Source organism: Aquarana catesbeiana, linkage group LG05 (genome assembly GCF_042186555.1).
Source record: "Aquarana catesbeiana isolate 2022-GZ linkage group LG05, ASM4218655v1, whole genome shotgun sequence".
Lineage (NCBI taxonomy): Eukaryota > Metazoa > Chordata > Amphibia > Anura > Ranidae > Aquarana > Aquarana catesbeiana.
In genome coordinates, this window is record NC_133328.1 from 428,567,966 (window position 1) to 428,580,307 (window position 12,342).

Sequence of the window (12,342 nt, forward strand, 5' to 3'; positions counted from 1 at the left end):
ATAAGTTAAGTTGGAAGCAGACTTAACCTTTTAGTAAAATGTAGAAAGCACCTGGTTGGTAACTCATGTCAGAGTACCTATACACATAAAAACCTCACATTCTGACATCTGCAATTTTGTTACATTCAGACAAGGACCAGGAAGTGTATAAAAGAAAAAAGGCAGTCTGCGATTTTTAATGTTTAGACACCAACTTCAACTTGCTAACCACCACTTCTGACACTCTTGTCCCTTAACCTCTATAGCCCAAGAATTGCAACAGATGCACTAAGCCGTTATACTGTACGTTACTGCCAACCTGAACATGCCTCTCATCTCACCAAGTTAAACTGACAGCATGGCAGTGCTAAAGAGGATTTTTTTTTACCACGTTTCTACCACAAAGTGACATTTTTGATGATATCACAGTAGACAGGTACTGGAATGTAAATGTGTGAAACCTCCCAGCAAAGACATTTTAGGCCTCATGTACACTGCTGCTGGTAAACGGACATTCAGAGGTTTTTTTAGCTGCCCCTGAACTCATCCAATGTTATCTTATGTGTACATGTACACAGGGTCGTTTTTAGGCAGTTGAGTTCAGAGGCCTTTTTTGGAAAGCAAAAAAATGAGTTCAGACGCTGAGTTTAGAGGCATTTAAAGCGCCAAACGCTTCTAAACGCGGCTACACGCGTTTACACGCATTTCATTTACAGGCGTTTTTCATTTTTGGGTATTTTGAAAAAAAAAAAACATTTTTTTCACTCTTCTGAACGCAAACGCGACAAAACGGACGTTTTAAACGTGGGTTACTATCTGTCAAGTTAAATCGTTCACAAGAGGTTGTAAAAACGTCCCGTGTACATTAAGCCTTAGACACAAACAAATGAAGCACTGCATAAGTACCTAATACCTGCAAAAAAAGAATATAGTAAGGGTGTACCATTCTTTTCTACACAAACTCCCCCGCCTCCCATTTAGTTATGAGGTGCCACAACTGACAAAATATGACAAGATCAGCCTGCAATTATAACCAACACATCAATTCGCACAATAATGCAGCTGCTTTTGATATACAATACATTTCTTTGATTGACTCATTCATTTGCTTTAAGAAATTTATATCCAATTCTCAATAACAAGCAAAGTGTTCTGAATGCTGTAGATTCAAATGAATATAGATTTCACTTTTTACAAAACGTATAGTGTTTTACTGAAAGGAGCAGACAAAATGCAAAGCTTCTCACAAAGGAACTTGAATGATAAACTGCCAATCAAGCTGATGTGCTTTATGCTGTGACTGTCTTGATGCCAACAGCTGTGACAAGAGTCAATCTCTTTGAAGCATTTATAATGCTGACGGAAGTGGTTCACCACAATGTGTTTAAATCAGTAGTTTTATCAGGCATAGAAAAATAAACAGAAGGTTCATTTGGAGGACTACAAACATCTAAAGTTTCTATCAAGAAAAACAACTTAATTGTGCTCTGGTAAAAATAAAAAAGGAGCAATATCTTTCCAACTCTTATAAATACATGGAAATCATGAAACTTAAAAAGAAGTCCAGCCTGAGCTTGTTTGGCTGGGCTTCTCCTATGGGTCACAGGAGTGCAATCCGTCTGCTGACGTCACCAAGATCAATCCAGGCACCGCATCATCCCGACTCTGGAAGTCTGGATCAGCCAGGTGCCTGGACTGATGGCAGTCTCAGCCTCTCAGCGAGCCACTGAGACACCCGCTCCCCGCCCCTCCACAGCTCAGCGCTCCAATGAGCGTGGAGGAGCAGAGAAGGAGAGCTGCTGATTGATAGTCAGCAGCTCTCTACTCGGGGAGCAGTGTGAACCGAGCCATCGGTGTTGTTCAATTGCTCGGTTCTCAGTGAAGAGGTGCCGGGGGACAGCTGCATCATCGGACCGATGCTGCATCCACCTAGGTAAGTATGTATCTGCAAAAAACAGGATTCCCATACTTCTCATTTAAGGCAATTCATGTGAAAAAAGACTGCACCTGTATGATCGTCTGATAACTTTTGGTTTGCACTTAACTTAGTAAATAAGTTAAAGTGGTGTTAACTTTGAATACTCAATCATGTGCAAGGACAATATTTAAAAAAAAAATATTTTAGCTTGTTCATAATTGTATTAAAAAACCAGCGGACATTCAGCCGGTGTGTATGTTTGTCTGTCCGACAAAAGCCAGCAGTCGACCGACTTTGATCGGCGCTGGGTTGAGCGAAAAAAAAAAAACCTCAGTGTGCACCAGGTATTAGTGTTTGACAGTCCTGGCAAGTTTTTTTTGGTTTCTGGCCACTATTCTTCTTTACTGATAAGATCTTGCCATGCTTTTTTATGCAACCATAACCATGAAAGCAATTTCTTTTGTAAACCAAAAATGTGCCTGCTATGATTACAGATAAAGACCCACTAAAATGGGCACCACTGATCTGTACTGTTTTGAAATTTGAGAAGCCACTAATTCTACTGACCACTCATACCAACCACTACACAACACAACATGTAATATGCTGGTATACAACTTGGTACGTGCTGACAAAGTAATGACAAACCAAAGATAATAAGTAAGAGTAACTATTTTAAAATGCTAGTTTTCATTACTGGTAAAACTTTGTTAATAGATTACAGAATTAAATAATGTTTTGTATGTTGGAAAAGTCTGAGTCCAGATTCAGTTGCTCTATGGCATGTTAGGCAGCCTACTCTAATGAATAAGCCGCCTTAAATGTAAAATCATTAATGTTTGTGTGTAAACATGCAAACTGACTTTGAAAGGACGAAAATAGAAAAAAAGAAACTTTCCAATTCTTACCAGCATGAAGATAGGCTAAATCTGGATTCTCAATGTCAGTATGTTGTTCTTTCAGATGGTTTCGAAACTCCATAGGTGAATTTGTTCCATAGCTACACTTGGGACAATTGTACATTTTCACTCCTTCATGCTTGCCGGTGTGCAAAATATGTTTGCGAACATTTTCAGCACAATTTGACCTAGGGAAACAAAATATTATTTTCAATATTATTACATAAGAATAACAGAAAATACCACTTCTAAGGTCTTAGCACAAACATTTTTGATCCCATTCCCAGCTGAAATGCTGATGGATGGAGCCTGATTGGTTGACAGGAGCACTATTTTGGTACCTCTGGTGTACATTCAATCGAAAAACTCATAACATGCAATACATAAAACATAGAACATAAATGTTTCAACAATTATACATCACTCCATATTTTTCTTAGGATCATAAGATCTTGCTAAGGATTTCCCATTTTGTGTTCTGGTCTTTTAATGGCAAATGTGCCAAAACAGTAATGCTGGAATTTAATTAGGGTGGCAATAATGCCGCTTACACACGGTCGGACTTTTCGACCGGACTGGTCCGACAGACTTTCCAGCGTACTTTTGACGGACTTTTGACGGACTTCCGACGGACTTTCTAACGAACGGACTTGCCTACACACGATCACACCAAAGTCCGACGGATTCGTACGTGATGACGTACACCAGAATAAAATAAGGAAGTTGATAGCCAGTAGCCAATAGCTGCCCTAGCGCCGTTTTTTGTCCGTCGGACTAGCATACAGACAGCGGATTTCTGGGTCCGGCGGAGTTACGACGTAAAGATTTGAAGCAAGTTGCAAATCTAAAGTCCGTCAGATTTGCGACTAGAAAAGTCCATTGAAGGTCCGGTGAAGCCCACACACGATCGGATTGTCCGCCGGCTTTGGTCCGTCGGACCAGTCCGGTCGAAAAGTCCGACCGTGTGTACGTGGCATAAGCGGTTTGTTTTCTTATCTAAACGGCAAATAACAAAAAAAAAAAAAAAAACCTACATAATGAATTTTGTTACTACTGACCATGAAACAAATAAATACTTTCTACACCTATAAATATAGTTAGGTGTTTTCATATTATGGCAAAAAAGTGGTTCTTGGCAGTCAGTTCTGACCCAAGTGCCTCCACAAGTGAGGAGTGCGTAAGAGTGCAATAAGCCTAAGGTATACTTCTGCCCAAACAGAATTAGCATTGAGCAAAACAGTGGCTAAGTGGTTAAGACTCTTGAAATACAGCTCTGATTCCCAAGTTTTAATCCAACCATATTGTTTTTATCTCCTCCCCATACTTACCTAGGTTTCATCCAAGTACTTTACCTTGCGCCTTGCAATTTAAAAAAAAGGAATTTTTAATTATTAATACACAATGGTTTATGGGCTCAGACCCTTGGCAAGCTTTTGAGGACCCTGGGGGGGCCTCCTTTACAACCCTATCCCACTTTGTTTTGTAGCAGGCAATGCAGACTATGTTCCTTGTTGGAGGACGACTCCTTAGTTTGACAGCCAGAAGTGGTGATCAAGCAGGACAAGACTGTTCATGTTTGGGTGGATAGGGAAAGAGTCTGCTTTTCCCATGCTGACATAATGTTTAATTAGGGAGTTCATGAAAGGAATTAGGCTAAAAGTACTGCCTCAATGGAGGCCAGCTTTAGACCCAGAACTCTCATAGCAAATCTCACTGTGGGATTTCTTTTGGATCTCAATTGTTGAGGTTGAGCTCTTAGCAAAAAAACATTCTTTTTTGGAAGAAAGACTTCTCCTTAGGGTGTTTCCAGGATTACACCCAAGAAACAGCTGCAGAGCAGATTTGTTGAAATTGATCATCTATCCAAATGCCTGGAGCATCTGCATTATCTTTTGGACATTTGCTAAGAGTTGAAGGGAAGATTAACACTTTAGAAGGTCGTCTTGATTGCTTATCACTTAAATGCCCTGAATTCCTAGGAGGGTAAGCAAGGGTGCAAAGACCCTCTGGAAGCAGAGGAGAAGTCGAAGGGCAATGCAACATTCTGGCATTGGTTGTCTGCCAATGCACAGTATAGAAATCACTGATGAGATGGGTACATGGGAACATACAATCAGGCATCTTGCATGTCCACGGATGACATGTATTTCCCTTGCCTCAGAGACTTATAGAAATGACTGACCTTGTGGATTCCATGCAAAAATTTAGAAACTGAAAGAACTTTTTTTTCTTGTAATAGTTTTTATTGAATTTTACATGTGTCACATTAAATTAGGACATTTGTTCATTTTGCTCAAACAGTAGAATTCCAACTTACAGTGAATAACGATATCATTTTAGCTTTTAGAACATGACTGGAAATAACAGGTGGGTAAGGAAGGACCATTCATCACAGATAGCAAAAGATTGAAATTTTAGACCATTGCTCCCATGGTTGCCAAGCTTTTTGTGCCATGGCGAGACGGCCCCTGCTAGAAGCCATCATTAACTCGTACCCATAGTGTGTGTTCATCAGGTCTAGAGTGTTGTCAATAGTGTGAGTTTGGTTGGATTTCCATAATCTCGTTAAGGTCAATCTGGCTGCTAGTAGGATGTGTGTGGTCACATTGTCTTAGGTGTCCCAGTACAGTTTCTATCATCAGGTTTAGGAGGGCCAGAGCATCTGATGGTATAAAGTGCCTTTGTGTGGCATCTGATAGTATTTGGAAGATCTTTTTCCAGTATAAGTGAAGGTGTGAGCATGCCCATAAAAAAAAAGCTTTGAAGGCTGCCAGTTTTGTAAGTGTGGGGTACCATCTAAGTGAGATTTTTTGTGTAAGTTCCAAGAGGGAGGAGCATTGTGTTGCTTTATATATTGATTGTATTGCTTTTTTCCATTGGCTTTCAGTGAAGCAAGCTCCAAGATCTGATTCCCAGTGGAGATATGAAATGGATTTGATAAATTTGTGTTTCTGTTGTAGTGAGTTATATATTAATGAGATGCCTTTCTCTTTGGTGGTTGTGGTAGTGAGGAAGTTCCATATGTTAGGGGGTATTGAGTAAAGGGAGAGTGAGGAGGTTTTTAAGCAGTGGCTCACCTGCATATATGTGTAACGTTCTGTGGAGGGGGGGGGTAAATTATTTTTTGTAGTTCGGGGAATGGTTTTATGGTTTTCCCGTGTAGTAAGCCTGTTTTTAATGCCTTTTTGAACCCACTGTGTGAGGCAAAGATCCGTGGCTAGGTTGGGATATAAGTATTTAAAGGTGTGCCCAACAGCCATTTTTGTAAGTTTGAATGTGGGAGATATGTGGATTCTATCTGTGCCCATAACTTAACAGGTGTGACCAGGAACCAGTCTTGTAGTGGGGCTAGTGACGATGCTAGGTAGTAGTCTTCAAATTCGATGGAACCTGCTCCTTCTGCTAGTTTGTGTTTAATCAGTTTGGAATGGACACTTCTCGTTTTTTTGGCCTTTCCATGTGCATTTGTTAACCACTTCAATACAGGGCACTTAGACACCTTCCTGCCCAAACCAATTTTCAGCTTTCAGTGCTGTCGCAGTTTGAATGACAATTGCGCGGTCATCCAACACTGTACCCAAACGAAATTTTTATCATTTTGTTCCCACAAATAGAGCTTTCTTTTGGTGGTATTTGATCACCTCTGCGGTTTTTATTTTTTGCGAAACAGATAAAAAAAAGACCGAAAATTCTGAAAAAAATAAAAGTTTTGCTTTTGTTTTTGTTTAAAAATTTTTAAATAAGTACGTTTTCTCCTTCACTGATGGGCACTGATAAAGCGGCACCGACGGGCACTGATAAGGCGGCAGCGATGAGGTGGCACCAATGAGCAGGCACTAACAGGCACTGATGATGGGCACTGGTAGGCGGCACTGATGGGTGGCACTGATGGGCATTGATAGGCGGCACTGATGGGCACTTATGGGTGGCACTGTTAGGCAACACCTATGGGCACTGAAAGGCTGCACAGATGGGTTCTTATGGGTGGCACTGATGGGCACTGATAGGCGGCACTGCTGGGCACTGATAGGCGGCACTGATGGGCACTGATACTTGGCACTGATGGGCACTGATACGTGGCACTGATGGGCATCCCTGGTGGCACTGACAGTGGTAGGCATGGGAGTGGGCACTGATTGGCAGCTGCCTTTGCACAGATCAGTATTTCCCTGGGGGTCTAGGGGGCATACCTGGTGGTCCAGTGTGGCTGGTTTCCCTGGTGGTCCTGGGCAGCTTCCCTGGTGGTCCTGGGTAGGATCCAAGGGGGGGCTGTGCTGATAAACAATCAGCACAGACCCCCCGTCAGGAGAGCAGCCGATCGGCTCTCCTCTACTCGCGTCTGTCAGACGCGAGTGAGGAAAAGCCGATCACCGGCTCTTCCTATTTACATCGTGATCAGCCGTGATTGGACACGGCTGATCACGTGGTAAAGAGTCTCCGTCAGAGACTCTTTACCTAGATCGGTGTTGCGGGGTGTCAGACTGACACCCCGCAACAACGTTCGCCGCGATGCGCGCCCCCGGGGGCGCGCAGCGGCTCAATATCCCGAGGATGTCATATGACGTCCAGTCAGGATATTGAAACCACTTTGCCGACGTCATTCTGCTATATGGCGGGCGGCAAGTGGTTAAAGATGGTTTAAAGGGGCCTTAAATATGACTTAGGGATTTGTATAGGTAGGGTCCTGAAAAGGTATAGATGCATTATTTTAAATGCAGCTGATCTGCCAGTCCATGTCAATTCTTGTTTTTCTAGATGTTGAGTATCGGCTTTCAGCTTGGTGCAGAATGATTTGAAATTGGCAGAGTTTCTTTACTGATTTTGTTAGTTGTTTAGGTATGAGATACTATCCGTTGCCCATGCAAAGGAATGTTGTGTGTGAATTAAGTTCCTGGTGGTGGCGTTGATCCCTAGGTCTAGAATAAATGATTTTGTTACGTTCACCTTATAGTAGGATATTCTACAGAACCGATGTAGAGTTTTTTGCACCTCTGCCAGGGAAGGAGGCGGATTTGTGAGCAAAAGGATGACATAATCCGCAAAAAGGCTTATTTTTTGGGATGTTTGGCCAATCAAGACACCTGACATTAGTGGATTAGTTCTAATGTGATCTGCTAGGGGTTCCATTAAAAGGCTGAATATCAGAGGGGATAGGGGGCACCCTTGTCTAGTACCATATGTGATATGGAATGTTTGGGATAACATGTCTGCCGAGAAGACTTGTGCTGATGGTTTGGTAAATAGAGCTAGAATGGCTTTAAGGATGTGACCACAGAACCCAAATTTGTGGAGGACTTTTTGAAGGTAAGACCAGTGGACTCTGTCGAATGCCTTCTCTGTGTCCAAAGATAAGAGCAGAGAAGGCGTTCCACTAGACTCAGCATAATGTATGATGTTGATTAGCCTTCTGGTGGCATAGGACGCTTGTCATCCTTGGGTGGAGCTGACTGGTCGGAATGTATTAGAGAGGGCATGATATTCACTAAATGTGTTGCTATTGTTTTGGCGTAGATTTTTAAATCTAGGTTCAATAAGGAAATTGGGCGGAAATTTTGAGGGGCTGTTGGCTCCTTTCAGAGTTTCGGGAGTGTGATGAGTCATCAGATGAGGTGTCAGTTGGAGGGAGAATTTTTTATAATACTCCCCAGTAAGGCCATCAGGTCCCGGTGATTTACCATTAGGTAGTGATTTGATAGCGGAGTATATTTCCTGTTCTGTGAACGGTTTGTTTAGGAAGGCGAATTGTTCTGTTTTTAATGACGGGAGTTTTATTCCTTCTAGGAATAGGTTTATATCTTCTTGTGTTGGCTGGGCTGTTGTGGGGTCATTTTTGGGGTTGTACAAGTCCCTATAGTTGTCGCTGAAGGCATTTGCTATGTCTTGCGGGTTGGACATTTTGGTTTTGGAATGGGGATGGAAAAGGTGGTCAATTTTTGTTTTGGATCTCCGCCCTTTAATGCAGTTTTCTAGGATTTTGCCTGCTTTATTGAATGTGAAGTATGTGGCTTTTAATTTTCGTTGTATGTGTTCAAAGGAGTGGAGTAGTAGCGTCCCAAGTTCCTGTCTTAGTCATTATTTGTGCTGTGGATGTCGGATTTGGGTTGTCTTTATTTTGTTTATATAAAGTATTTATTTGTTATATCAGGGTGTCAAGATGCTGCGTCCTCTTCTTTTTACAGTGTGAGCTTAATTTAATCAGCATTCCTCATAGGCTTTATGTGCGGTCCACACCACTTCATGGTTGGATACTGATCCTGTGTTAATTTCAAAGAGATCCTTAATTTGAGTGGATATTTATGGTGCATATTCTGGGTGTTGAATGATAGAATTGTTAGCATGCCAGAGAAAGATGTTCTTATGTAAGTAATCGGTTACTGTTATAGAAATTGGAGCGTGATCCGACCATGTTGTGGTGTGAATTACAGAAGCACTTATTTTTTGGAGTAACCATTTACCTGCAAGAAACATATTTATATGGGAATATGTTTTGTGAAGTGGTGAAAAATATGTATAATCTTTTTCCGACCTGTGGTGACAACACCATACATCATAGAGAACTTAAGAGTTCAAGAGTTCAGTTTTTTAGAGGGCATTATCTTCTTTTTGCTGCAGATGTGGTGTCTAGATGGATATCTGCTACTAAGTTGAAGTCCCCCCATACGATCATGTGACCTTGTTGAATTTTTTTGGCAATGCGCATAACTTTGCGAAGGAAGTGCAGTTGTTTGGAGCATACATGTTAATGAGCGTATAGTTTACCTTATTGATGTTACACATTAGAATGATGAATCTTCCATTTGGATCTGACAGATTGTTTTAGGAGAAAGGTTGCTGAATCTTTCACTGCTATTAAGACTCCTCTGTTTTTTAGTAGTGAACGAGGCTTTAAATATGTGGGGGAAGCGTTTATTTGAGCATGAAGGTGGTGTTGGATTTTAGAAAATGTGTCTCCTGGACACACGTTTTTCCATAAGGAGTGTATATTCACTGGGTGGTTGAGCCCATTAACGTTCAATGAGAGTATGTTGAGTGGCATTGTCAATAGGTGGCAAGTGTGGGGATATGGCACAAACACTTAGAAGCGGTGGCCTAAAGCGAGGGAGAGCCTGAAGCTCGGGGTTATGAAACTGAAAGTCTCTGGGAACTTTGTCTTCTGTGGATGAATGATCTCAGGATTTGAAGCTAAGTTGGAAGTATAAACAGGAAAGTTAGTATTATACAGTGAAGCCATCACCTCTAGAAGACATAGGCAGAGTAGTAAAATTGCTGAACTCAGCTAATCTGCTGTGGGGGGAAATAACAGTTGGTCGAAAGGTAAAACTGTAGAATAGGTAGCTTGCTGGGGAGAGAATGGTTGCTAATATGAGGTTGGCTAAACTTTAGGCTGTTTCAAGCTTGAGGTCAGGTGTATTGTTTTCCATGGTTGTATTGCACCTTTGGTGGTTTATCCTGGTGCGAAGGCTTTGTTGTGTTTGCAGGGGGATCCGGGATAATACCCCACTTGTGCAGGAGATGGAGGCCATCCTGTAGGTTGTTGATCATATGTGAGGTGCCGTTTTTTGTAATACGCAGGGTTGCTGGGTACCTCCACTTAAATTGGATTTTGTGGTTGTGGAGGCCTTTTGTGACAGGATTGAGCAGTCTTCTTAGTTGTAGGGTGAATCTTGAGAGATCTGGGAATAATTGTATGCCGTCATACGGTGAGGGGAGCGAGGATGCAATTCTAGCTGCTGAGAGGAGTTGGTCTTTTACGTGAAAGAAATGTATTCTCATCAGTACATCTCTGGGGACAGAGGTCGCCAGGTGTGGTGGTAATGCGATCAATAATGACGTCTCTTGGAGATGTGTAATACCGTACGCATAAGTTCTTTGGCATATTTAGGCAAATCTCCTGAGTGGACAGATTCAGGTACTCCGCGAATTTTAACGTTGTTGCGTTGTGATCTGTCTTCTAAATGTGCCAGTTTGCCCCATACCCATGACTGTTCCTCTTTCACCTCATCTACTGTGTCTCTTTGATGTCATTGACTGTTGTTATGCATTCTTCCATGCCATTTTCAATGTGAGATACTCCGTTATCAATATTGCTTATATGTGTGGATATTTTAGTGAAGATTGATGAGAGATCAGTCATCAGTGAGATTTGGAGGGACAGTAGCATGTCCTTGAAGGTGGTATCTATTACAGGCTGGCCTGCTGTAGGGAAAGATGCCATGGATGAATGTACGGCCTGGTTAGACAGCAGGGGATTGAAATTTGTAACTGCTGTGGCAGCGGTGCATCTATCCACATTTTGTTTTTTGCGGGGCTGCCTGTAATGGGATTCCCCTCTGTGAGGTGGGTGGGAGATGCAGGGTATGGAGGTGGCAGTGATTCCTTTGGGCTTTCATCTAGGAGGTCTGTGTAAACCTCACGAGCCACGGCCAGGTCGGCGCCATCTTTGAGTACACTGACCTGAGTCGCCGGCATGAAGAAGGATGTTAGCTTTTTAGACCGGTAATAATTAATCTGTTTGTGGGACATTGTCGGCTGAGGTGTCCGCTGTTTCTGGAGTGAGGATGGCTGTGGATCGCTTGTGGATGCGGGCTCTAGACGCTCCGGTACTCTCCCTGTGCTGGCGAGCTGAAAGCTTAAGCGGCCATCTTCCAGCTCTGGCAGACCACGTCCCCTCCAATGAAATTGAAGGAACTTGTTGAGGGCCTTTAAAGAGTATGTAACCCCAACATTTCATATTCCTGGAAGAGGCAGTCCCCGGGATACAAACATCCGACTTACAAACGGAGGGAGACAACAGGAAGTGAGAGGAAATCTACCCATAGGAAGGGAAATTCACTCCTGTAAGAGTTATTATGGGAAGCCACCAGCTGAACCCAGAGGTCTGGGAAATCTGTGACCTGGAGAGATACAAACTGCAACAGATGTCCCTACCACTCTTAAGAGTGAGTGAGCCCCTTCATTGTGAAAAGGGCTTTGGGGAAGGCTTGGTGGACTTTGTGGGCCAAGCTTTGTGTCGAAAGGAAGGGCTGAACTTTGAAAGTTGAAGCCTGGTTAGAGCGTGCAGGTGCCTTAGGATCTAGGGACTCCTGATGAGTGTGGTGCTATCTTCTGAGGAAGCAAAACCTTCCTACCTGTGACCTCTTTTATGAAATTGGTCAAGTGCCTTACCATATAGACATCTGCTCTGAAGAGAATATAAGTGAGGTGCCTTTTACAGACAACTTCCGCTGTCCAAGCCTTTAGCCATAACATTCTGGGCATACAAATAGAGCCTTTCTAAATATGTATTTAAAGTGTTACTAAACCCAGTAATATGAAAATAGTTCATCCGCCCCCCCCCCTCCCCACCACCACCACAATGCCCACAGCTTATAAATATTCTCTTTACATTAAAATACTGCCACTATATGCCTTTATGAATGATCTGTATCCCACGGTTACATCATAAAATTCATTTTTTTCAGTGCTGAGAATTTAGGAAGGTGGAGATTTTCAGCCTGTATACATGCCCACATGTGTGATGTCAATATCATGTGACCATGGCTATCT

At 42.4% G+C, this 12,342-nt stretch overlaps 1 protein-coding gene across 2 annotated transcripts in view; it reads right to left on the minus strand.

The window, feature by feature from the left end:
* Positions 1-12,342, minus strand: part of ZNF407 (zinc finger protein 407) — an 823,527-nt gene that overhangs the window by 218,447 nt on the left and 592,738 nt on the right. For both annotated transcript variants that reach the window (XM_073631246.1, XM_073631245.1), the window contains exon 9: positions 2,806-2,984. In XM_073631246.1, the coding sequence (XP_073487347.1) occupies positions 2,806-2,984 (179 nt within the window). The remainder of the gene's footprint in view (positions 1-2,805; positions 2,985-12,342) is intronic.